Source organism: Acomys minous, assembly GCF_964271855.1.
Source record: "Acomys minous genome assembly, chromosome: 16".
Taxonomy (NCBI): Eukaryota; Metazoa; Chordata; class Mammalia; order Rodentia; family Muridae; genus Acomys; species Acomys minous.
Window position 1 is genome coordinate 85,893,524 of NC_140498.1, and position 23,059 is coordinate 85,916,582.

Genomic DNA, 23,059 nt, shown 5'->3' on the forward strand with positions numbered 1-23,059 from the left:
ATTATTATTATTATTATTATTATTATTATTATTATTATTATTATTGCTACAGCTGTATTTCAATAGTAGAATGAGTTCTTGGTTATCACTCATGAGTAGCCACGTTCTCTATGTCATAGTCCCACAGGCAGGCTTACATAGAGGCTAGTCTTGAGGGCTCTGGCTTCCTACAAGTTCTTGGTTCACTTCCTGTAGCCATAACAACACTGTGGCCAAATAACTTAGTATCTCTTTGAGCCTTAGCTATAAACGGGGAGAGATTGGCAATGATTTAAAGAGATTGCAGATATGAAGGGCTTTGCTCAAAGGCACCATAAGTTCTTAAAAGCCTGGGGCTACAAACTGGGGTAGACCCCAAGATTCAGGAGACAGAGGCAGGAGGGTCATGCAGAGTTTGAGAGTGGCCTGGTTTACAGAGCAAGTTCCAGGCTACCTAGGGCTAGGGAGAGACCCTTGTCTAACAGAGAGGAAAGCCAAATGCCAGAACAAGAGCGCGAAAACAGTTTTCTTCCTAGTCTAGAAACTCTAGGTTCTGCGGTTCCATCCTGCGGCAGTCAAGCCCACTGTGTGTGTGTGTGTGTGTGTACGTGTGTACAAAGCTGTTCTTTCTGTTTTCTGTCCCTTCTGTCTTTGGACATAGAGCTGATCAATTAGCCTATGAGGACAGTTGATACAACTGAATGAGTGCAACACAGGTTGAATTTGACCGGGCCTTTTACAAGACCAAGCAAGGAAGGTACAGGAAGCCATTATTTCCTTTCCAATGAGGCTGGCTGGCTTGGCGTTCCCCCCCACCCCCTGCATTAAAAGATCATCTTTTGAAATAAGCCCCCTTCATCTTTTCTCTTACTCTCACCTATTCTCAGCTCCAGGGGCAAGGCAATCAGGCAAAGCCAGAGCTCAAGGGTCTGGCCCTTCCCCCCCTTTGGCCCAAAATAACCTCCTCCCTCCCCACCCCCCACCCCCCACTTGGAGCGAATGCTTGGAATTCTTTCAACTGAGGACAAAGCCTTTCATCTGCCAATTACTGATAAAGAGAAAATGCAAATATGCTGGAGAAGGTGATCCATCAAGGGTCCAACGTTTATTGAGTGACCACTTACACCCAGCAGAGGGGGTAGGCATTCTGGGGGAGCCAAAGGAGGGGAACAAACACCGAACTGGCCCATTCTTCTCTCAGGTTTGTGGAGGGAGGGGATTACGTCAGGTGACTGGTCAACCTCTTCCCACCCTAACAAGCCAGGAACTTTTAACTGCTGTCACATGGAAGTGGTCAACATCAGACCTTTTTGCCTCACCCCCGCTAACTTCAGCCTTTTTTTGGGGGGGGGGGGAAGGATGCTTAGAAACCATAGGGGAAAGAGGACGTCAGGGAGGAAGATGAAGGAGGAAGATGTCGAGTGTCCCATTTAGACAGTTTTGCTTTATGTTTGCGCTGATGCTCAACCCAGGCCCCTCCTTTAAATCAGCATTTCGTTCATTCTGAAGCAAAAATGGTTGGTGAATATTTGAAAAGGCAAAAGCTGTGTGACCCGGGGTGGGGCTGCCCTTCGGAATCCCAGCTACCTCACTTACAATATGGAGCAACAAGGCCCAAGACATTCCTTTAACAAGATTCTTTCTCACAAGAAGGGGCAAATTAAATGGTCCACATCCCCCACCCCCCCTTTTTCCTTTTTTTTCCGTGTCCTTGGATATGGAACCCAAGGCCTTACGGTTGGTTGCTAGGCCAAATGCTCGACCACTGAACCACATCCCAGCCAATGGAGGCAGCTGAGCCAATGGAGATGTGACTCCAGTTTGGTGACAAATTTGGGTGTTTGGTACCTCATCCCTACATAAAAGATTCCTACAGGAATTAAAACAGTAGAGAGGAGCCTTGGGGATGGGTGGGGAAAGTATAGAAGGCTATGACAGCGAATTCTGATGTGAGGGAGGGTACAAGCAACGCTGGCTCACAGCTGATCGCAGGTGGCAAGGCCACTTCCTCCCCACACTCTGTCTGAGCTAGTACTTGTTGACACTAGGATAAGATAAAAAGAGCAGCCATCCTAGCCTGGTGGTGGTGGTGGCGGCTCACACCTTTAATCCCCGCGCTTGGGAGGAAGAGGCAGGCGGATCTCCATGAGTTTGAGGCCCTCCTAGTCTACAAAGGGAGTCTAGGACAGACAGGGCTCTGTTACCCAGAGAAACCCTGTTTTGAAAAAACCAAAACGAGCAGCCATCCACATTCTGAATTTCTTGAGTCTGGGTTTCCCAATGTGCAAAATGACCGGCTTTAACTTTCGCACTGGGTAAGAAGCCGCAATCATTACATGCTAGGGTCATCTGGGAGGTCTCCCAGCCTAAGTATCTCCTGGCGCTGTATCATTAGGCCTTGCAGGGCACCAGAGGCTTGGAAGCAACAAAGTTTAGGTCCTGCTTTCTCTCAACTAAAATGGACCTGACCTGTCCATTTTGGAATTACAGGACCACTCAGGGCTGATCCTGGGCGTAGTCATAAGCTCTATTTAAGAGGACAAGGAGCACTGGGGAATCTGATATTCCGAGCACAGTCACAGAGGGTGTTCCCACTTAATCAAGGTGTGCTTCCCCGGAAAGCCATAAACATCCCGACCAATTTTCTCGTAAATTGCCACACGAGGGGCTTACCTTTTTTTTGCCTTGCCTGCATTAGGGACGCTGGGTCCGATTCTCTATTTACCTCCTGTGTATCGATTGATCTCTTCTCGGCGACTGTAGACTTTTTTTTTTCCCTTCCTTTTAAAAGCCCAACTTCTGTTTCAGGGCTCTTCTACCGAGGCTGTCCGAATGAATGAACCAAAGGCTGTCTTCCGGTCAGCTGCAGTTTGAAAAGGCTGTGGACTGGCCCGATTTCCTGTACCTGTGCGTCTGTCTCATTATTATTTCAGCCCGGGAGTTTAAAAGTTATGCAGCCTATACAGATACCGAGCTGCGCTAATTTCTTTCTGAGCCCCTCAGATGCCTCCTCCATATGGCAGGTTCGCAAATGGATAGGGGTCTGGACAGGCTGGCCCCTCCCCCCAGACGTGCAGTAGAAAAGAAAAAAAAAAAAAACCAGAAGAAATTATACATACAAAATACTTTGAATTTAGGTCGCCAGCATAGGTAACGAGGAAAGGTGGATGCAGGAAGAGAGGGGCAGCCGTAGGTAACCCAAGCAAGGGGGGCAGGGGCAGAGGTGGGGGGTCGTTTTGGGGGGTGCCAGGCCCCGGGGGCTTTCACGCCAGCAGGCTCGGCTAGCATTTCCGCGCCTCCCGCTGAGGCCATCCGTGCAAATCTGCACCTCCCTCCCCACCCCCTCCTCTCTTTCCCTCCCTCCCTGCCCCGCCATCTCTGGGATGCACCCGCCGCCTGCAACTCAGCCCTCCAAAAGTCAGCTCCCGGGCTGCGGCGGCGCCTGCGTGCAGAGGCGCACTCGTGACCCAACAACAAAACAGCGATGCCAAGGCGCTAACGGCGCCCGGTGCGTCCCAGACTCCCTTCTGGCCCCACACCTCCTAAGGCTGCGGTCCCCGACACCCCCAACCCGAGCCCCCCTTCTCCCCAACTAGTCCAGCCGCAAGCTCAGAGCGCGATCAGCAACAATGTTTACGTTCCGGGGATTATGACGTCGACGCCTCCCCCCCACCCCAACTGCTGAAAATGGTTTCCTAGGACTTTGCAAACGGATCTGCTTAAGTGTTGGTGCAAAACTTTATAGATATCGGCTCTGGCTTGCTCTATTTATTTATTTTTTGGTTTCTTTTCTTTGGTCTTCCCTCCTTCCCCCCCTCCGCCAAAATGCAGGGGGCAGGAGTGTTGACAATTAATTGGTGAACTCTCCTAAAAAAATGGAGGCAGAGAAAGACTCTGGAAGAAGATTGGTGTGTAGCTTTTTTTTTTCTCCCCCAAATCTGTATCTGGTATATGATTGATTTATTTTTATTTTTTGGTTGTTTCTTGCTGCCTTTTCTTTCCTTTTCTGAATTTTGCAAGAGGACCGGAAAAAATAATAAATTGCATGCAAAAGGAAGCCAGCAGCTTACTCCTCCAGTCTCTTGTGAGGCTCAGGGTTTCAGACACTTAAGTGGGGAGGAGGTAGCGCCGAAAGGCGTGGAGGGGGCTGAGCGGGTTAGGGGTTCGCCTGAGATCTGGGGGGCTGCGGGGCTCTGTGCTGAGCGGCGGAGGGAGGAGGAAGAGGGATGCGGGGAGTGGCGGGGGAGTCTCCTTAGGAAGTGAGTGTGCGCGCGCGCTCGTGGGGAGATGAGGCAGCTGCTGGTGCGTTTTGGGGTCTCTGATGGAAGCTTTGTGGTGGGCTGGCTCCCTCTCCCTCTCTCCCCACGCTCTTAACCTCCTCCCCTCCCTTCCTCTTCTCGTACTAGCGGTGGTTCGGCGGGGGCGGCTAGGGTCTCAACCCTTCCGTTTCAGCTTTCCAGCTTTTCTGTAGCTCCGGAGCGGCTCCAGCCTTAGCAATGCCGCCGGCCCTGGGTTCCGGCTTCCCGGGTTGGCCGCTGTGGCCGCTGGGGCTGCTGTTACCGCTGAGCCGGGCGCTGCAGCGGCTTCTCCTGGGGCCTACATCTGCCCCGCCAGCTCATACCCGGAGCCCCCTTCGGGGGTTATATAACCAGGCTCCCAATCAAGCTGGCGAAGCTCAGCACATCACTGGGGCTGGGGACAGAGGAAAGCCCCCAAATAGCACCTCCATAGCTTCCAAAGATGCAGGAGGGGAGTGCTTCGTGTAAGGACAGTGAGGCCTTGGGGGTGCGAGCCCCCTTTTCTGCTTTTCGGCATCTTTGGCATTTGCGCAAAGTTGCTCAGATTGCAATGCTGGGGTGCAGTGGGCGCGCGGCTCTTGCACCTGTTCGTGGTGGGCCCACAGTAAGAGGAGACCCCCAATGTCCTCTAAGTAATGTCCCGGGTTCTCTGGTTGGGTCCCCGCAGCGTGCGATTGACCGCCAGAGATACGACGAGAACGAGGACTTGTCGGACGTGGAAGAAATTGTCAGCGTCCGTGGTTTCAGCCTGGAGGAGAAGCTACGTAGCCAGCTGTACCAGGGGGACTTCGTGCATGCCATGGAGGGCAAAGGTGAGGCGCCCCCTCTCCTGGCTGTACTCTGTGCAGAGGGCCAGCATGCACGTGGGGAGGGAGCTGCCTGTGGCTGGGTTCGTATTTCGCGCCCGCGTCCCCCATTCCAGGGGATCCGGTGACGAAACCAGACTGAGCACTGGGGGTGGGGGGGGTGGGGGGTGGTAAGGGAGGAGGGCAGGCAGGAAGAGGGCTGGGCCTGGCGTGGGCCTAGGCCCTGACTGTACCCATCACTAACACCAGGGTGGTCACTGCCAAGAGGCTATCAGGCTGAGAGCGACCCTGGAACAGACACTAGGACTAAGGGAAGGCGAGCGCAGCATCCTCCTCCTTCCCGCGCTCTCTGCGCTGCCAGAGGTGCAGTGGCTGGCAGAGGAGCCCTTCCCAAGTCCCTGGGACATCGTCCCTCGGGACATGGGAGTGATGGCCTTAAAAAGCCTCCCAAATAAACAAACCCCTTTCATCTAGGGCCTGGCCGGTTATGGGCTGGAAATGGGTTTAGGACCTGGCGATGCGAGTACCTTGGGTTGTTAGGGTTACGCCCCTTGGAGCCTTGATTGGGTCTGAGCCTTGGGTCTGTAGTGCCTTTCTCCCTTCGTGGGTCCTGCCCTTGTGGCATGGGAGAAGGGTCTAAGTGGGCTGTTGGGAGTTATTGGCGCTACCCCTTTTCTCCCCAAGCCTGAGTCTCCAGCGCTACAACCTTGACAGTCCGAATCATGGGGTCTATGGCATACATGTAATGAATTACCCGCTCAGGCCTAAAGTTAAAAGCAAAAAAAAACAAAAAAAAAAAAACAAAAACAAACAAACAAAACCCTTGGCAGTTTGAATGGTCGACCCAGGTACCTCTCTGAAAACAAGGTCTTGTTCCATGCCCGACATGAGAGCTCTGTGTCCTCTGACCTTCCAGATATTGAGTAGAAAGAAGTTGGTTATGCTCCGGTTTTGAAGGGACCCCCTGCCTTTGAGTTTCTCCCTGGCTCTCCTACTGACAGTGTGGCCGGCGTGGGGGTGGTGTTCCTTAAATGTATTGGGTTAGGGTTGATGCTCCTGATTAACACGAGGCTTTAGGAGCTCTGAACCACCCTTAGCCAGCATTCTGGGGGTCTTTTGTGGGTTCTGGTCCCAGAATCTATGTTGGCTTATAGGATTGGAGTTTGGGAGAAGCCGGTGCTTACCCAAGCCTTCCTAGGGTGTATGTATGGGCTTTTTTAAAAAAAAATTTTTTTTTAAAGTTTCCTTTCAATAGCAAATTTTCCATTTTATGTTTCCCCATCCCCACCTCCCTTGGAAACCCCTGTCCTCCCTGGGAGCTGACAGTAGGGGAACTGCCTCCCTCCTCCGGGTTCTGGTTGAGTGGCTGAGGCCTAGAGTTAGCTCTAGAGGAGACTGTCCAGGCTTTGCATTTTTTGAAGTTTCTCTTTTGTGCTCATAGCCTCCTGGGGTTCTGGTGGAGTTAGGGAGAAGTGGGGGGGGGGCGAGGAGGGAAGAATAAAATTTTTTTTCTCCTCCGAGAAATTTTACCCAAAAGCAGGGTGCCAGCTCTCCAACTGCACTTACCATTTTCTCTGTATAAATGGGATTTTAATTCTTCTCCTTTTCTCACTCCGCTTTACTGAGCTTGGCGAAGCCTATGAGAAAACAATATGCAAACTGTCCTAGTCATTTGTCAGGGATTCTCAGGCCAGGATTTATTTGTGAGCTTTTTCTCAGGCCCATTTGTGGAAGCTGAAACTGGGGGGGAGGAGGGGGAAAGCTAGGGGCGTCTGGGCAGGGAAGGTGACCATCTAGGGAGCTCTAAAGGAGATCCCTAAAATGTTGTCCTGGCTCCCTTCAAAGGAGAGGGCCCTCGGGTGTTGCTTGTTAATTTAGATCTGGCCCCAAAACCAGAGGGAGGAGCTGAAAGGCAGAAGGCCCTCTTAGTGTGGATTCAAAACAGAAGACAGAAGTGCCTCAAACTTCTCCCTCTTTAAATCCTGAGGAAACCCCATTCACTGAGAGCCCCTGGGGGTCGGAGCCTCTGGGGTCAGGGCTTTCCCGGCCTTGGGTTTTGTTCTTCCTCTCTTCTGAGCCAGTAGCTTTGGCCTCCTCCTCCCCCGTCTCCCCCCCACCCCCCACCCCCCCTCCCGCAAAGGCTGCCCTAGTGAACTGTTTTCCCTGGGGCAGAGGCCTGGTGGCTCCAGAACTCCTTTCTGACCAGCTTGGAGAGGACCCATGCCCTTGGTGCCTCAGATTGGGTCACCTGACTTGGGTGAGAAGAGGATGTGTCCCAGCACCCCTCAGCTCCATTGTGGGGATGTATGTGGCTGAGACAGAGCCACTGGCTTGGGGCCTGAGGAAAAAAGAGACATCAGGCTAAGGCTGAGGGGCTTTGGATAGGAAAGAGTGTGTGTGTGTGTGTGTGTGTGTGTGTGTGTGTGTGTGTGTGTGTGTACGTGTGTGTACCATGTAAGCTGCAGATAGAAAACTGCCTTGTGGAGTTTTTCTTTTTTTTGGGGGGGGGTGTTTCCCGTAGTCTGTCTTCACACAGTTCACTAGCCCATCCCTCCTCCTGGTTATCGGGTTGAAGCAAGTGTTACGATGGGTTCCAGCAGAATTTCACTATAGGAAGACAACAAAGCTGTGCCCAGTTCCCTAGTTATTTTGGCACCAAATACATAGTTTCCAGGGAAACCGGCTCCCCTCCTCCCCTTCACCATGCAGGATGATATTACAATAAGATTCTCAGTGATGCTCAGCTACAATGAGGACCGCCCCTCCCCCCCACTCCACCCTACCACCCCCCCCCCCAAGTCCCCGTACAAATTTAGATTCTCCCAGGTGACATGCTTCAGTTCCCCTGTCCCTCTTCTATCTCGGCTCAGCCTGGGATGTGTTTGTCTGTCCCTGTGAGTTTTCACCATAGAGTTCTTTATAAGTCTCCTCCCCAGCCCAGGCTGGCCTTGGGCTGCTCATTGACAAGTTGGGACCCGTGGGGCACGCAGGGAATGAGTAGGCAGAGGAGCTGATGGAGGCTGTGGCGTGGCAGGGGCCTTATCTGTTTTCTTGTTATTTTTCCAGGGAGTTTTGCAGTCAAGCTGGTACCTACATCTAGTTTTTACGCCTCCTTTATGATTTCTGTCCCTTTCACCAAGGGGGTGTGCTTCATGTGCTCCTAAAGAACTTAGCCAAATAATTGTTTTTATTTCAAATACCCAAACAGATTTTAACTATGAGTACGTACAGAGAGAAGCTCTCAGAGTTCCCCTGGTTTTTCGAGACAAGGATGGACTGGGAATCAAGTAAGTGGCTGACATTAACCCCTTCTTCCCTAGCCTTTCTCCCCATCATAATTTCTAGCTTTGGTGGGTCCTTCTGCCGCCTCCTCACCACTCAGCGCTTCCAGAGGGACTTTGCCTACAGTCTGAGAACAGCTCCTCCTTTCCCAAGGCCTACCCAAGGAGGAGGAAAAAAAAAACTGTTCGAAAATGATCTTTTTCAGGAATTTAGGAGGGAAGTCCTAGGTCCATTTAAGCAGTAGTGATCTCCTGTTGCCTTCTGGTTGAACCCTGGTCCCAGGCAGCAACTTCCCATTGAGCATTGCCTAGTTGTCTTCTGCATGGAGATGGAGATGCATGTTTTCTCAGCAGACTCCCAGTGTGTGGGGAACGGGTCTCTTTCTATGAAGGGTGTGTCTTTCCTCCCCTTTTCCTGCCTGCCTCTGTCTATCCGGAGCTGCCAGGAGCTGCCAGTGTTCTGGCTTGGGGAGAGATGGGAGGCAGGCTGGAAGAACAGGTTCCGCTCCTTAAGCAGGGATAAGAAAGGAGTTTTAGGCTGCCTCCTTCTGTAGCATCCACTGCTATGTACTTCCTACAAGAGGTGTGAGACTTTGAGCATCCTTCTCCCTATGCAGTCCTGGCTGGCCTAGGGCCCACTCTGTAGACCAGGCTGGCCTCCAACTCACCTGCCTCTTTCTCAGCACTGGGATTAAAGGCCTGTGACACCGTGCCTGCCTTTTAGCATCATCTCTCTCTCTCTCTTTTTTTTTTTTTTTTTTTTTTTTTGGTTTTTCAAGACAGAGTCTCTCTGTGTAACCTTGGCTGTCCTGGACTTACTTTGTAGACCAGGCTGGCCTCGAACTCATAGAGATCCACCTGCCTCTGCCTCCGGAGTGCTGGGATTAAAGGCTTGCGCCACCACGCCCAGCCTTAGCATCTCTTTATCATTTTATTTTTGTGTTTTGTTCCCCTCTTGACTCCCCCCAGAGTACCCACCCCTCTGCTGGGTCTCTGAGAGTGGGCACTCAATAATCGTTAGCATATATGTCACTGTCCAAAAAGGCATGATGTGCCCTTTTCTTTTTATTTTATTTTATTTTTATTTTTTTACTTTTATTTTTATTTTTTTTGGTTTTTCGAGACAGGGTTTCTCTGTGTAGCCTTGGCCATCCTGGACTCACTTTGTAGACCAGGCTGGCCTCGAACTCACAGCGATTCACCTGCCTCTGCCTCCCGAGTGCTGGGATTAAAGGCGCCACCACGCCCGGTGATGAGCCCTTTTCTGACTCTGACTTTATTAGTTAAAACAAAAATTTTTTGAGATAGTTTATTCCTGTGTAGCGAAGGCTGGCCTGGAACTCAAAAGCTTCCTGTTTCAGCCCCCCAACTAGGGGCTAAGTATAAAGGGGTCTCTCCCATAGTCCATATAACTGCATGGGAAATGTTTTCTCTCTCTCTCTCTTTCTTTTCTTTCTTACAGGGTTTCCCTGTTACACAGAGCCCTGGCTATCTGATACTCTCTTTTAGACCAGGCTAGCCTTGAACTCACATAGATCTGCTTGGCTGCTTTTGCCGCTTGATTGCTGGGGATTAAATGCGCCATCCTGTCCGCCCGGCGGAAAGTATTTTCTAAAGGGAGAGAGCCAGCCTACATGAAAGCGGTATTGGGTCCTTGAGACCACGTGTCAGTTTTCGCAGCAGTAAATTGACCAATCATATCCCATCCTCCTCAAAGGCTTCCGCCTTCCTCTTAAGGCCCGTACTCCGTGATTCTGGGTGTCTTCCCTTGAGGAATTTACCTGAGTTTCCAGGTTTGCGCTCCGAGTTACCTCATATCCCAATGCTTAGAATAAGGAACCTCTTTGGGAAAAATAGCTTCCCCTTTGATTCAGGGCAGAGTTTAGCTCGGCAGAGTTTAGCTTTGTTTTTGTTTTTTTTCTCCGCTCTCTTGTTCTGGTTTTTTGAGACAGGGTTTCTCTGTGTAGCCTTGACTGTCCTAGACTCGCTGTGTAGACCAGGCTGGCCTGGAACTCACAGCGATCTGCCTGCCTCTGCCTCCCGAGTACCGGGATTAAAAGCTTGCGCTACCACGCCCGGCTTTTTTTTTTTTTTGAAACCAAATATCCATGCTTCTCTCTAGGATGCCAGATCCTGATTTCACAGTCCGAGATGTCAAACTCCTGGTGGGTAAGTACCGTGGGGTGGAGCAGGAGAAGGGAAGGGCGGGGGAGGTCTTCACTACCCGTCCGTCAGACTTACAGCTGCTTCAGAAAAGAATGTGCTCCCTGGAGGAGGTTGGAGCAGGTGTAAGCTGCAACCGTCTGCCTCAGGAGAACAGGTTAGATGGCAAAGTCCTGAGGAGCTCTGGCAGAGGACGGTTTGCCAGCGCAGTTTTATGAGGCGATTTGGACCCGTCTCTATCTTGGGCGTCGGCAATGCAATCTCAGATCTCTCCTTTGCGTTTGTTTGTGGGTTGCTGGGTAAACACTGGGGTGCTTCATGGCCCCGAAAAGACTTTCATGTGTTCACGAGGTAGGGGCGGGGGTTGGGGAAACTATGCCTCCTTTTTTCCCTCAGGGTTCTAGACAGGGTAGGGTGGGGCTCTCCACTCTTGCGTTCAGCAAATTAACTCTCCAGGGACCTACCAAGGGTGGCTGGTGGCTCAGCACTCTCAGCTTTCCGCCAGGTAGCAAGCAGGTGGCATTCCAGATCATGTAGGAAGTGCTTTAATAACTCCACTGTAGAAAATCATCTCTTGCCTACGTGGTAGGTTGTGGGTGTAGCTGACAAGGCCCCTGCCCTCTACTGGGGTGACGGGCAATAAAGACGTTAACAACGTATCTTTCTAGTGACTGAAAGGGCTTTGAAGAAATAAACTAGGGTGAGGTACCGAGCATGGTAGGACTGTGCCTTAGGGAGGCTCCTTAAGGAAGGCCTCTTGGGCTGAGAGGAGCCATTTGAACAGATATGAGTGATAACCAATCAACTATGGGGCCTGGAGAGTCGCCTCAGTCGTAAGGAGCAATTGCTGCTCTTCAGAGGACCTGAGTTTGTTTGTCTCTCAGCACCCATGTCGGGGTGCACAAAACCACCTGTAACTCCAGCTCTCATGGATCTGACACCCTTGTTTAGCCTCTCTGGGCACCAGCGTACACAAACAGAGACACACAGATAAAAATTGAATTAATTAATAGCTGGGCATGGCGGCTCATGCCTTTTAATCCCAGCACTCGGGAGGCAGAGGCAGGAGGATCGCTGTGAGTTCCCAGGCCAGCCTGGTCTACAAAACGAGTCTAGGACAGCCAGGGCTACATAGAGAAACTCTGTCTCAAAAAAAAAAAAAAATCACTTAATCAGCTGTGGAAAAAAAGAGTCTAGGCTGTGGGATGAGCAAGGGGAAAGGCCATGGGGATAAATTTGTCATTTCAGCCTTACATGACAAGGAGAAAGTGGTACAAGAGTTGGCAGAGGCCCCAGGGCGAGGTCTTCAGGGCCTTGGAGGCCCTTGGGAAATTTGGATTGGCTGTTTAGTATGATGTGAACACTTGAGGAGCTGAAGACTAGGGTGGGAGTGAACCTATGTGATTATTTTCTTTGATTATTGGCACTTTATAATTAATTAATTAAAAATAAATTTTATGATACTGGAGGTTGAATCCAGGGCCTCACAATGCCAGGCAAGTTGTCTATTAACTGAGCTATATTCCTTGCTCAACCTTTTTAGTTTTTTGTTGTTGTTGTTGGTTTTTCCGAGACAGGGTTTCCTCTGTGTAGCCTTGGCTGTCCCGGACTCACTTTGTAGACCAGGCTGGCCTCGAACTCACAGCGATCCACCTGCCTCTGCCTCTGCCTCCTGAGTGCTGGGATTAAAGGTGTGCGCCACCACACCTGGCTCTTCTTTTTTTTTAAAGTTAAAATAAAATTCATTTAACAAAACCCCCTATTTAAAGCTTATAGTTCATAGGTTTCTGGTTGTTGTTGTTTTTAATATTTATGATGTTTTGCAACCACTACTATGCAATTCTAGACTATTGTCCCCAACAAACCCTGTAGTTCCTACATGTATGGTCCCTTCGTTTTCTTTGTATGGAAGGGCCACGTTTTGTTTATCCGTTTATCCGCTGGTAAACATTTTGCTTGTTTCTACCTCCTAGAATAATAGTTATGGATAGTGCAGTGATGTTCATGTAAAGGTTTTTAAGAACACCCATTTCTGTTGAGTCTTTGGGCGTGAGTATGTTTTCTGTTGCTGTGACAGATCACCTGACACGGAGTGGTTTAAAAAAGAAGAGGTTAATTCTGGCTCCTGGTTTTGGGACTGGCAAGTCGGACGGCATAGTGTGGGCATCCACTATAATGCGCATGGCTTCAACTCCGGGCGGAAACAGAAAGCCAGAGGTGGGGTGTGCAGAACACAAGGGACGCTTTGCCTATAGCAACTCGATAACCAATCAGTCCCAGGAGACATTAAGGGGTCCTAACTACTTCCCAGTGCACCCCACCTCCGAATCTCAATATTGAGAAGCTGAGATTCCAACATGTAAGCTCGAGGGTGACGCTGGCACAGCAGCGTGAACTGACTGCTGACTGCTGATCTGTCTGTCAGGTATCTATTTTGTGCTCCGTGTGGAGGCTCAGTTTTGCTCTTTGCCTACACTTGGCGTTCGTCATGGTCTGTTTTGGTTTTGGTTTCTGCTTTTGGCACTAAGTATTTTTTTGTTTGTTGCGTTTTGTTTCTTGGGCTTTTGTGTTTATTTTAGTTTAAAGCATGGTTTCATTATAAAGTCCAGGCTGGTCTAGAACTTGCCATCCTCCTGCCTCAGCTTTGTTGTTACAGGTGTGGACTACCACACCCCATCTGTGTATTTTGATAATGGCCATGCCAGTAGGTATTAACGTGACTGGATTACAATTTATGAGCGCTGCACATGTGGAGTTTGAAGGCAGCTGGCTAGTGGCATATCGGATGATTTGGCCAGAGTAATTCGCACAATTTTTCTTTTAGATTTGTTTTTTGTTTGTTTGTTTGTTTGTTTTTGGGGGGGTTTCAGACGCGGTTCCTCTGTGTAGCCTTGGCTGTCCTGGCCTCACTTTGTAGACGAGGATAGCCTCAAACTCACAGCGATCCACTTGCCTCTGTCTCCTGAGTGCTGGGATGAAAGGCATGGGCCTCTCTCAGGTTTTGAAGACAAGGTCTTACGTCATCACCAAGGCTGGTCTTGAATTCACAGAGATCCTTCTGCTTCAGCCTTCCGAGTGTTGAGATGATAGATAAGTCCTACTATATCTGCTTTTGCTATTATTGTTTTGTTTTTCAAGACAAGGTGTCTCTGTGTAGCCCTGGCTGTCCTGGAACTCACTGTAGACCAGGCTGGCAGAGATTCGCCCGTGTCTGCCTCCTGGGATTAAATGTGTGTACTACCACCTGGCTGCTTTAGCTTTCTTATGTAATACCGTCTCCCAGAACTTTCTGATGAAACTTTCCAAGCCTTTTGCAGGTACATTATGCATCCTTTTTCTTTTACTTGGACCTCAAGGTTCTTGAGGTGGTAGCCGGAGGATCCAATTAGGTGGTTCCAACAACCTACAATTGTGTTGACCAGGAAAGCAGGCCTAACTCACTTGCTTTCATCTGTGTCAGTGTTTTTTGTTTATTTCTGTTTTGAGATGAGGTCTTACCCTTGTAGCCCAGGCTGGCCTTAAGCTCGTAGTAATCCTCCTGCCTCCTCCTCCTCCTAGATGCTGGGGTTATGTGTACGAGCCATCACGCCTAGCTCGCTTTGCATTTCCGGGGTTGTCATATGTATGTAAATGCTTCAGGAAGGTATGGGGAGCCTGGTGGCTGTGAAGATGTTGGGGGCTGCGACTCTCCTGGGGTATTAGAGTTGTCTGTTGTAGGCCTCAGTTCACACAGGCTTCTGGAGAGTGGTGTAAAGCAAGCACATTTGTCATGACTGACAGAGGTGACAAACGGAACTGTGGATGGCTTAAGCAGGACAGAATAGTTTGACTTATGTAACATATCCAGGGTGTAACCTGCAGGCAGGTATAGACGTAGGTGCTCCAAAATTATCCTAACAGGAAGTTACCTCAAGAGGTCGCCTCTTACCTCGGGCTTAGAGGCTCTAAGAGCCATTATCTGCTGAGCTATCTTGCTGGCCCTTGCCTTCCTTTTCTTATTTCTCTTTTTCTTTGCTTCTTCTTTCTGACTTGCTTTGGGCAGTGCCTCCCCTTGTGAAGGTAAAAGCAGGCTCAGGAGGCCCAGGCTGGTACCTGGACAGCCCAGGGACCTCCGTTCTGACCGTGCTCAGCCACACCCATGTCATGTCTCTGAATCCTGAAGCTGGTGGCTGGGGACAGGTAGACTGAGAGGAAAGAGCAGCTCTCCTGGGTTTCCAAGTGACAGAGATGTGCTCCCTAACATTAATTTGCGTTCTGGTAGGAGGACGGCGCTGAGGCAGCTGGCGGGAGGGTGGGGAAGATGGGTCAGTGAGCATGCGGTTGCTGTGAAAACTTGAGAACCTGAGGGTGGACCCCCAGCGCGCATGGCAGTGCAGAGCAAGTGTGGCACCTCTCCGTAATCCCAGCACTCAGGAGGTGTTGAGGATCCTCCCGGAGAAGCTGGGAAGCTAAAGGAACCAAACTGGTGAACTCTGGGCTCAAGTGAGAGACCCTGCCTCCCTCTAGGGAAAGACTGAGGCAGACATCTGATGTCACCCTGTGGCCTTCACATACAAATACACACACACACACACACACACACATTCCACACACAGACACCACACACACAGACACACTATACACACATACACACCACACATAGACACACACACAGACACCACACACACATACAGATCACACAGACAGACAGACAGACAAACAGACACACAGACACACCACACATAGACACACACACAGACGCCACACACACATACAGATCACACACACACACAGACACACTATACACATATACACACCACACATAGACACACACACAGACACCACACACACAGACACACAGACACACTATACACACATACACACCACACATAGACACACACAGACACCACATAACAAACAAGCACACACACACAACAGACCACACACACACACCAGACACACACATACATATACACACCACACACACACATACATACACACCACACACACATACATATACACAAAAACAAAAAAGAAAAGAAAGGAAAAAAGGTGCGGGGGGAGGCATGACCAGCTGTTCAGGCTCCAACTCTGGCTGTAGACTCCGGGCTGCTTTAAAGTCAAGCTTTTGTCTACCGGCCATCTGCTGCTCACTAGAGCCCTGTCTTTCATTTATATAAGCAGACCTCAGTATGTTTTCCAGGCTGGTCTTGAACTCCTGGGCTCAAGTACCCGTCCTCTCTAGCTTCCCAAGGTGCTGGGACTGTGCGCCCGTGTCATAGTCTGCAGTGACGTGCCTTTAAAGATGAAAACGAGGAGGTTTCCATTTCTCTACTATACTTAAAAAACATTTTAGGGGCTGGAGAGATGGCTCAGCAGTTAAGCGCACTGACTGTTCTTCCAGAGGTCATGAGTTCAATTCCCAGCAACCACATGGTGGCTCACAGCCATCTATAATGTGATCTGATGCCCTCCTCTGGCCTGCAGGTGTACATGCAGACAGAGCTCTGTATACATAATAATAAATAATAAATCTTAAAAAAAAAACATTTTAGTTGAAGTACACGTATTAGGAAGCTCACATATGGCAATAGTGCTGACTGATTTTTAATTAATTAATTAATTAATTAATTAATTTGGTTTTTCGAGAAAGGGTTTCTCTGTTTTAGCCCCAGCTGTCCTGGACTCACTTAGAAAACCAGGCTATCCTTGAACTCACAGAGATCGCCTGCCTCTGCCTCCCAAGTGCTAGGATTAAAGGCATGTTGACTGATTTTAAACACCCAAATATATCATGGAGACCAGCACCCCAGAGTCTCTCTCTTTTTTTGGGGAAGGGGTGTTGAGACAGGGTTTTTCTGTGTAGCCTTGTCTGTCCTGGACTCGCTTTGTAGACCAGGCTGGTCTCAAACTCACTGAGATCCGCCTGCCTCTGCCTCCCAAGTGCTGGGATTAAAGGCCACCACCGCCTGGCTCCCAGATTCTCTCTTATGTTCCCATCCATCCTCTTCCTGCCACTGTTACTTTGACAGCACAGATGCATGTGTCTTTGCCTCTCTTTATGTTCGTGGAATCTTCTTGTTTTTGTCTTCTGTTCAACTTTGTACTTAGGCAGTCCGCAGTATTTACTGTGTATGATCATGGATTTATTTCACTGCTCTCTAGGTTTCCAGCCGGTGAATATTTCACAGTTGATTTATTTGTGATACTGGCTGATGGGCGTCTGGTAGCTGCTAGGTGAAAGGCTATGTGTAAGCCAGGTGTAATGGCGCACGTGCACAGTCCTAGCATTTAGAGACTGGAGGGGGGGGGGCGGGCAGCTGTGTGTTGGTTTCGTTTTTTGGCCAGTGCCATTGCTCTGGTTTTACTTGTTTCCTCTCCCACAGCTGGTGTTTTTCTCCTCATTTCAGCCATGCTCCCATAGGTATGCAAGGTCTTGAACTTGGAATTCCACCCCCTTAGTCTCCTAATTGCACACATGTGTCCCTGTGTCCTGCACAATCTTTATATTTCTCCTTGCTCGTTTTACTCTGTTTTGTTGAGACAGGGTGGCCTGGAGTCTGGTCTAGCCTCACCTTTGTCATGTCCCTCCCCTTGCAGCTCCTGAAGTGCTGACTGGGATTATGTCTTATGACGTAGTTAAAACGGTGTTTTGGGCAGGTGTGGTGGCCCTTGGGAGGTGGAGCAAGTGGCTTTCTGTCAGTTCCAGGACAGCATGATCTACATAGTGAATTCTAGGTCATCCAGGGCTGCGTAGTGAGAGCCTGTGAAAGAAAGAAAGAAAGAAAGAGAGAAAAGAGTGTGGTTTGTTTGTTTTGTTTGAGGTGGGGTCTTGGGGTCTTGCTGTATTGTTAAGACTGGCTCCAAGCTCTAGGCTCGAGTGATCCTCTGCCACCTCCCACGTAACTGGGGCTCAGGCAGTGCCCAGAGCCTCACGGTTGTTCTTTGTCTTCATAGAAACGACTTAGCTTTGCTTTGTTCATTAAACTACTCCTGCGTCTTGTTTGGGAGTGTTTTTCCCCCCTCTCCAAGGTCAGGAAGATGTTCACGTATTTTTCTGAATAGCTCCTCATTGACTTTCACATTTAAATCTCAACTTCATCTGGAATTGATTTTTGTGTCTGGGAAAAGATAGGGGTCAAGATCTTTTTGAAAAAAAAAATCCATGTGGATGAATGGTAGCCTCTCTCCATTGCACTGGCATCAGGTGCCTGTGCTTTGTATGTGTGTGTGTGTGTGTGTGGGGGGGGGAACGGTGTCTGTCAGTTTCAAGGCACATTAATCTGTTCCTTTGGTGTCTGTCTTGAAGTTTAAATGGCACACTATCTTGGTAACTTTGTCATAGGGCTTGCTACTTAATAGTCTTTCCACTTTTTTTTGTCCTTTTTGTTTTATATGCACTTATTACTTCTTTACATACTTAACTTATTGTGTGGGGGGCCTTGAAAATGCCCAAGGGAGTACGTGCAGGTCAGAGACCGTTAGCTGGGCTCAGTTCTCTGCTTCCACTTTGTGGGTCCTTAGAGAGTGCACCTGGGTCTTCAGGCTTGGTGGCAAGCCTCTTTTCCCTCTGAACCATCTTGCCAGCCTGGTGTCTGTTTGTTTGCTTTTTGAGACAAGATCTCACTTTGTACCCATGTGGCTTTCAACTCACTGTTTAGTACCTCAGGCTAGCTCTGAGCTCTTGGTGATCCTCCTGCCTCAGCCTAAGTGCTGAGATTGCAGGGCTGTATCACCATATGCAGCTATTTCGTTATTTTTCAGGAATGCCTTGCCTTATCACCCTTTGAATTTCGTTATGAATTTATTTTATTTTGTATGTGAGGACTGGTCCAGGGCCTCCTCATGCTAGGATCATTGGCTATTGAGCTGCTCAGACCCTGGTGGTCCATATGACATTGACAAGAATCTTGCTGATACTTTTGCAAAAGCTGGGTTGGGTACCGTGATGCATGCCCTGTAATCCTAGCACTGTAGGGGGCTGAGGTAGGAGGATAGGAAGTTCCAGGTCAGCCTAGGCTACATAAAGAAGCAGTTATATTCTGGGAGTGGTGGCCATGCCTTTAATCCCAGCACTTGGGAGACAGAGGTAGATGGATCTCTGTGAGTTTGAGACAACCCTAGTCTACAGAGTGAGTTCCAGGCCAGCCAAGGCTATGTAGTGAGACCCTGTCTCAAAATACAAAAATAAACAAGTAAGAGGGCTGGAGAGATGGCTCTGTGGTTAAGAGCACTGTCTGCTCTTCCAAGGGACCCGGGTTCAATTCCCAGCACCCACACGGCAGCTCCCAACTGTCTGTATCTCCAGCTCCAGGGCTTCTGACACCTTCATACCAATGCACATAGAATAAAATTAAATACATTATTTTACAAAATAAGTAAAGTAAGTAATTTAGGAAAAAGAAACACTTATTGTAAGAGAAGTTGAGTGCTAGGGAATTGACTACCTGGCTAGGAGTGCTTGTTGTTGTGGAAGACCTAGGTTTGGTTCCTAGCACTCACTTGGTAGCTCACTACCATTCCTAACTTTGGTTCTGGGGTCTCCAAGGCCCTTTTTTCTTTATCTCCCAGGGCACTGGGCACAGGTGTAGTATATATACATACATGCTAATCTGTGAGCATACCGTTCTATTAATGTGTGGCATTTGTTTTCTTTTTTTAAATGTATTTTTAAATTTATTCATATTACATCTAAATTGTTATCCCATCCCTTGTATCCTCCCATTCTTCCCTCCCTCCCATTTTCCCCTTACTCTCCTCCCCTATGACTGTGACTGAGGGGGGACCTCCTCCCCCTGTATATGCTCATAGGGTATCAAGTCTCTTCTTGGTAGCCTGCTATCCTTCCTCTGAGTGCCACCAGGCCTCCCCATCCAGGGGATGTGGTCAAATATGGGGCACCAGGGTTCGTGTGAAAGTCAGACCCCACTTTCCTCCATTCAGCTGTGAAGAATGTCCTGTCCATTGGCTGGATCTGGGTTATAGGTGGCATTTGTTTTCTGTAGCAATGAGCAAAATGTCTGAGGGTATAACTTTGGTGGGGAGAGACTTTATTTGGTTCACAGTTTTGGGGGTTTCAGCCCATGACTACAGGACCAGTGTGGGGGTGCGGTATGTGTGGTGGAGGTGCGCTTCCCCTCATGGTGGGTTGGAGATAGCGCATTACTGTCACAGGAAGGGGCCACAACAACGTGTAGTCCCCAAGAGTGGGCTCTAGTTATCCACTTCTTCCAACCAGGCCCCACCTTCCTCAGATCTCCCGCTTCCCAGAAGTCCATTCGTATTTTCAGCGGATTGCATCTCCTTGTGTTTCTGAGGCCAATCAAGCTGGTAGTGAGATTAATCTTCACAGTAAAAAGGTTCAGTAGTAGCTTTGGGGATCCGTCGCATGCCTTTCCTTTCGTAACGGGGCCAGGGATTCAAACTTGGGTCCTTGTACTTACAGGGCAGGTGTCCTTACTCACCGACACCTCCTCAATCCCTGACTACATTATTATTATTATTATTATTATTATTATTATTATTATTATTATTATTATTATTACTACTACTACTACTACTACTACTACTACTACTACTACTACTACTACTATTTTATTTATTACATATACACACAAGAAGAGGGCATCAGATCACATTAGAGATGGTTGTGAGCCACCATGTGGTTGCTGGGAATTGAACTCAGGACCTCTGGAAGAACACCAACAGACAGTGCTCTTAACCTCTGAGCCATCTCTCCAGCCCATAATATTATTTTTTTGGTAGGAGGTTATTTTAAATTAGCCAGTAATGCTATCTGCTGTTAACACTGATTTCGTCATTGTTGTTTGTTTTTGAGACAGGCTTAGCCCAGGCTGGCCTTTGCCTTGTTGATAGCCTCCTGCCCTAAGTGCTAGAATTATAGGTGTGAATCCCCCCCCTGCTCTCCCCGCCCCCAACATCTGAGAATATCTACAATATGTTCTGCCAAATCTTTATGCCTTTCAGTTTATTTTCTTCATCTTGTTGAGTAGGCTGGGATCTATTAGCTTTCCTTATTGCAGTGACATAAGTAAACCAGACCCTCTTTGAGGAGAAAGAGCTTTAATGCTGTTTCTGACATTTGGCTCCACTCCAGTGACAGTTCTCAGCTGCGTCACCTCATGGCGTATCACAATAGCTTGAGAACATATGGGTGGCAAGTGATTGCACTGCCATACAGGGAGGTAGTGAGCTGCGGGGAGCCAGGCCAAGGCTTTTTGTAAGTGTCCTCTCCAGAACTAGCCAAGATCCCGGGAGAGTTAACTAGGCCCTCCCACCGAACCCCACGGCTTTCATGGAAGCAAAGCTAGCTTCCACTCCATGGGTAGCCTCTGCTGGGATTAAAGCTGTGCGCCACTACCATCACTGCCCACCTTGGAAGAGAGAATTCTGAAGATTGATTGATGGCCTATGTAGATCAGAAAGGCCTTGAGCTTCAAGAGATCCCAGCTTTCTGCCTTTGGAGTACTGGCGTTAAAGAGACTCAATACCACACTTGCCCCCCATCCGAGATGTGTTAAGTGTGAGGAAAGGGCCTGGACCTTGGAGAGACACACGGTTTCCCGTGGCTATGGAGCCTGTTTGTAAAGTATTAGCTTTCTCTGTAAAGCGATATTGGAGCCAACCAACTGATGCTCTTTAGCCCCCTTTTATTAAAAAAGTACTTCATGAGAATCATTTCCCTCAGTGTTCATTGATCTAATTATAATGGTAAGTGCTTGTCTTGTTGAATGGTTTCAACATGAGGTCATTTTTTTCTCACTCAGCCCTGTGGATTAGTTTGTTCAGCATTCTGGGCTGGGAAGGCTGAGGCTCAGAGAGAGCAGTTACGTCCTAGTGAGGTTCCAGCTCTGAGAGTGGCTCCCTGTTCTCTGCTCACTTCTGTCTCGGGTCTTTCGAGTGTCTGTATCCTGTCCTGTCCTGTGCTGAGGGGCCTGGGGAGACTCAGGAGAGGTGGGCGCTGTTCCTGGCAGGCAGAGGTCAGGGGAAAGGCTGTCAGTTCTCATGTCTTGGAAATCTGAGGCAGCTGATTATCCTAAGACCTTTTTGTGTGTTCGTGAATGCATACATGTGCACGTCTGTGTACATATGTGTCTGGGTATAGGCTCCTGTGAATATATAAAGGCTAGAGGTTGATGTTGGGTGTTTTACTCTATTGCTTTTTTTCTTTTTATTTATTTATTTGTTTGTTTTTGTTTTTCAAGACAGGGTTTCTCTGTAGCCTTGGGTATCCTGGACTAGCTTTGTAGACCAGGCTGGCCTCGAACTCACAGCTTATCCGCCTGCCTCTGCCTCCCGAGTGCTGGGATTAAAGGCGTGCGCCACCACCGCCCGGCCTTCTTTTTATTTATTTATGTTATTTTTCTATTCTTTTTTTTTTTTTTTAGGTGGGGTTTCTCTGTTACACAGAGCCCTGGCTGGATTCTTATTGTAGCCCAGGTTGGCCTTGAACTCACAGAGCTCTGCCTGCCTCGGCCTTCTGAGTGCTGGGATTAAAAGCACGCACCACAGCCAGGTGTGGTGGTGTACACCTTTAATCCCAGCACTCGGGAGGCAGAGGCAGGCGAATTGCTATGAGTTCACTGTGAGTTCAAGGCCAGCCTGGTCTACAAAGTGAGTCCAGGACAGCCAAGGCTACACAGAGAGACCCTGTCTTGAAAAAAAGAAGAAAAACAAAACAAAACAAACCATGCCCCCCCCCCCAAAAAAACCCAACAACAACCCCCAAAAGCATGCACCACTACACCTGGCTTATTTTTTTCTTCTTTAAAATGACTTTTTATGTATTTATTTAGTGTGTAGGATTGTGGGCCACGACACAAGTGTGGAGATCAGGAAACAGCCTTCTCAGTTCTCTCTCAACCATGTGAGTGAGACCCGATGATCAAACTCCAGTAATCAGCCTTGGCAGCGTGCTCCTTTACCCAATGAGCCATGTTGCTAGCCTAGTTCTCTCAATGAACCTGGAGCTCACCAAATGAGTAGGTAGCTCCTATCAACCCTAGAGCTTCCCGTTTACACCTTTAAGCTGGGTCTACAGTCACTCACCGTCCCCCATCTTTTCACACGGGTCAAGTTGGACCTCTGGTCTTTACGCTTATGTAGCTAGTCTTTTGCCGACTGAGCAATCTCTTCAGCTCTGCTTATCTTTCTTTTTTTTTTTTTGAGACAGGATTTCTCTGTGTAGCCTTGGCTGTCATGAACTTGCTTTGTAGACCAGGCTGGCCTCCAATTCACAGGGGTCCACCTGCCTCTGCCTCCCAGGTGCTGGGATTAAAGGGGTGCGCCACCACTGCCCAGGCGGTCTACTTTTTTTTCTTTCTTTCCCTCCATCCCCCTTCCCTCCCTCCCTCCCTCCGTCCCTCCCTCCCTTCCTTCCTTCCTTCTTGGAACTCGCTTTGTAGACCAGGCTGGCCTCAAACTCAGAGATCCACTTGCTTCTACTCAGATCCACGTGCGCCACGGCTGCCCAGCTTCCTTCCCTTTTTTGGTACAGATCTCATGGTATATCCTAGGCTGGCCTCAAACTCTG

At 49.0% G+C, this 23,059-nt stretch overlaps 1 protein-coding gene across 5 annotated transcripts in view; it reads left to right on the forward strand.

Moving 5' to 3' along the window:
• Nucleotides 1-23,059, forward strand: part of KDM2B (lysine demethylase 2B) — a 150,759-nt gene that overhangs the window by 22,212 nt on the left and 105,488 nt on the right. Inside the window, exons 1-4 of one of the 5 annotated variants that reach the window (XM_084762678.1) lie at nucleotides 3,359-3,887; nucleotides 4,945-5,089; nucleotides 8,292-8,370; nucleotides 10,487-10,533. In XM_084762678.1, the coding sequence (XP_084618804.1) occupies nucleotides 3,855-3,887; nucleotides 4,945-5,089; nucleotides 8,292-8,370; nucleotides 10,487-10,533 (304 nt within the window). In that variant the 5' untranslated portion in view covers nucleotides 3,359-3,854. Of the gene's footprint in view, nucleotides 1-3,358; nucleotides 3,888-4,218; nucleotides 4,282-4,944; nucleotides 5,090-8,059; nucleotides 8,170-8,291; nucleotides 8,371-10,486; nucleotides 10,534-23,059 lie in introns of those variants that run through there. The other 4 variants (XM_084762675.1, XM_084762676.1, XM_084762673.1 and 1 more) reach the window with 4 other exon arrangements.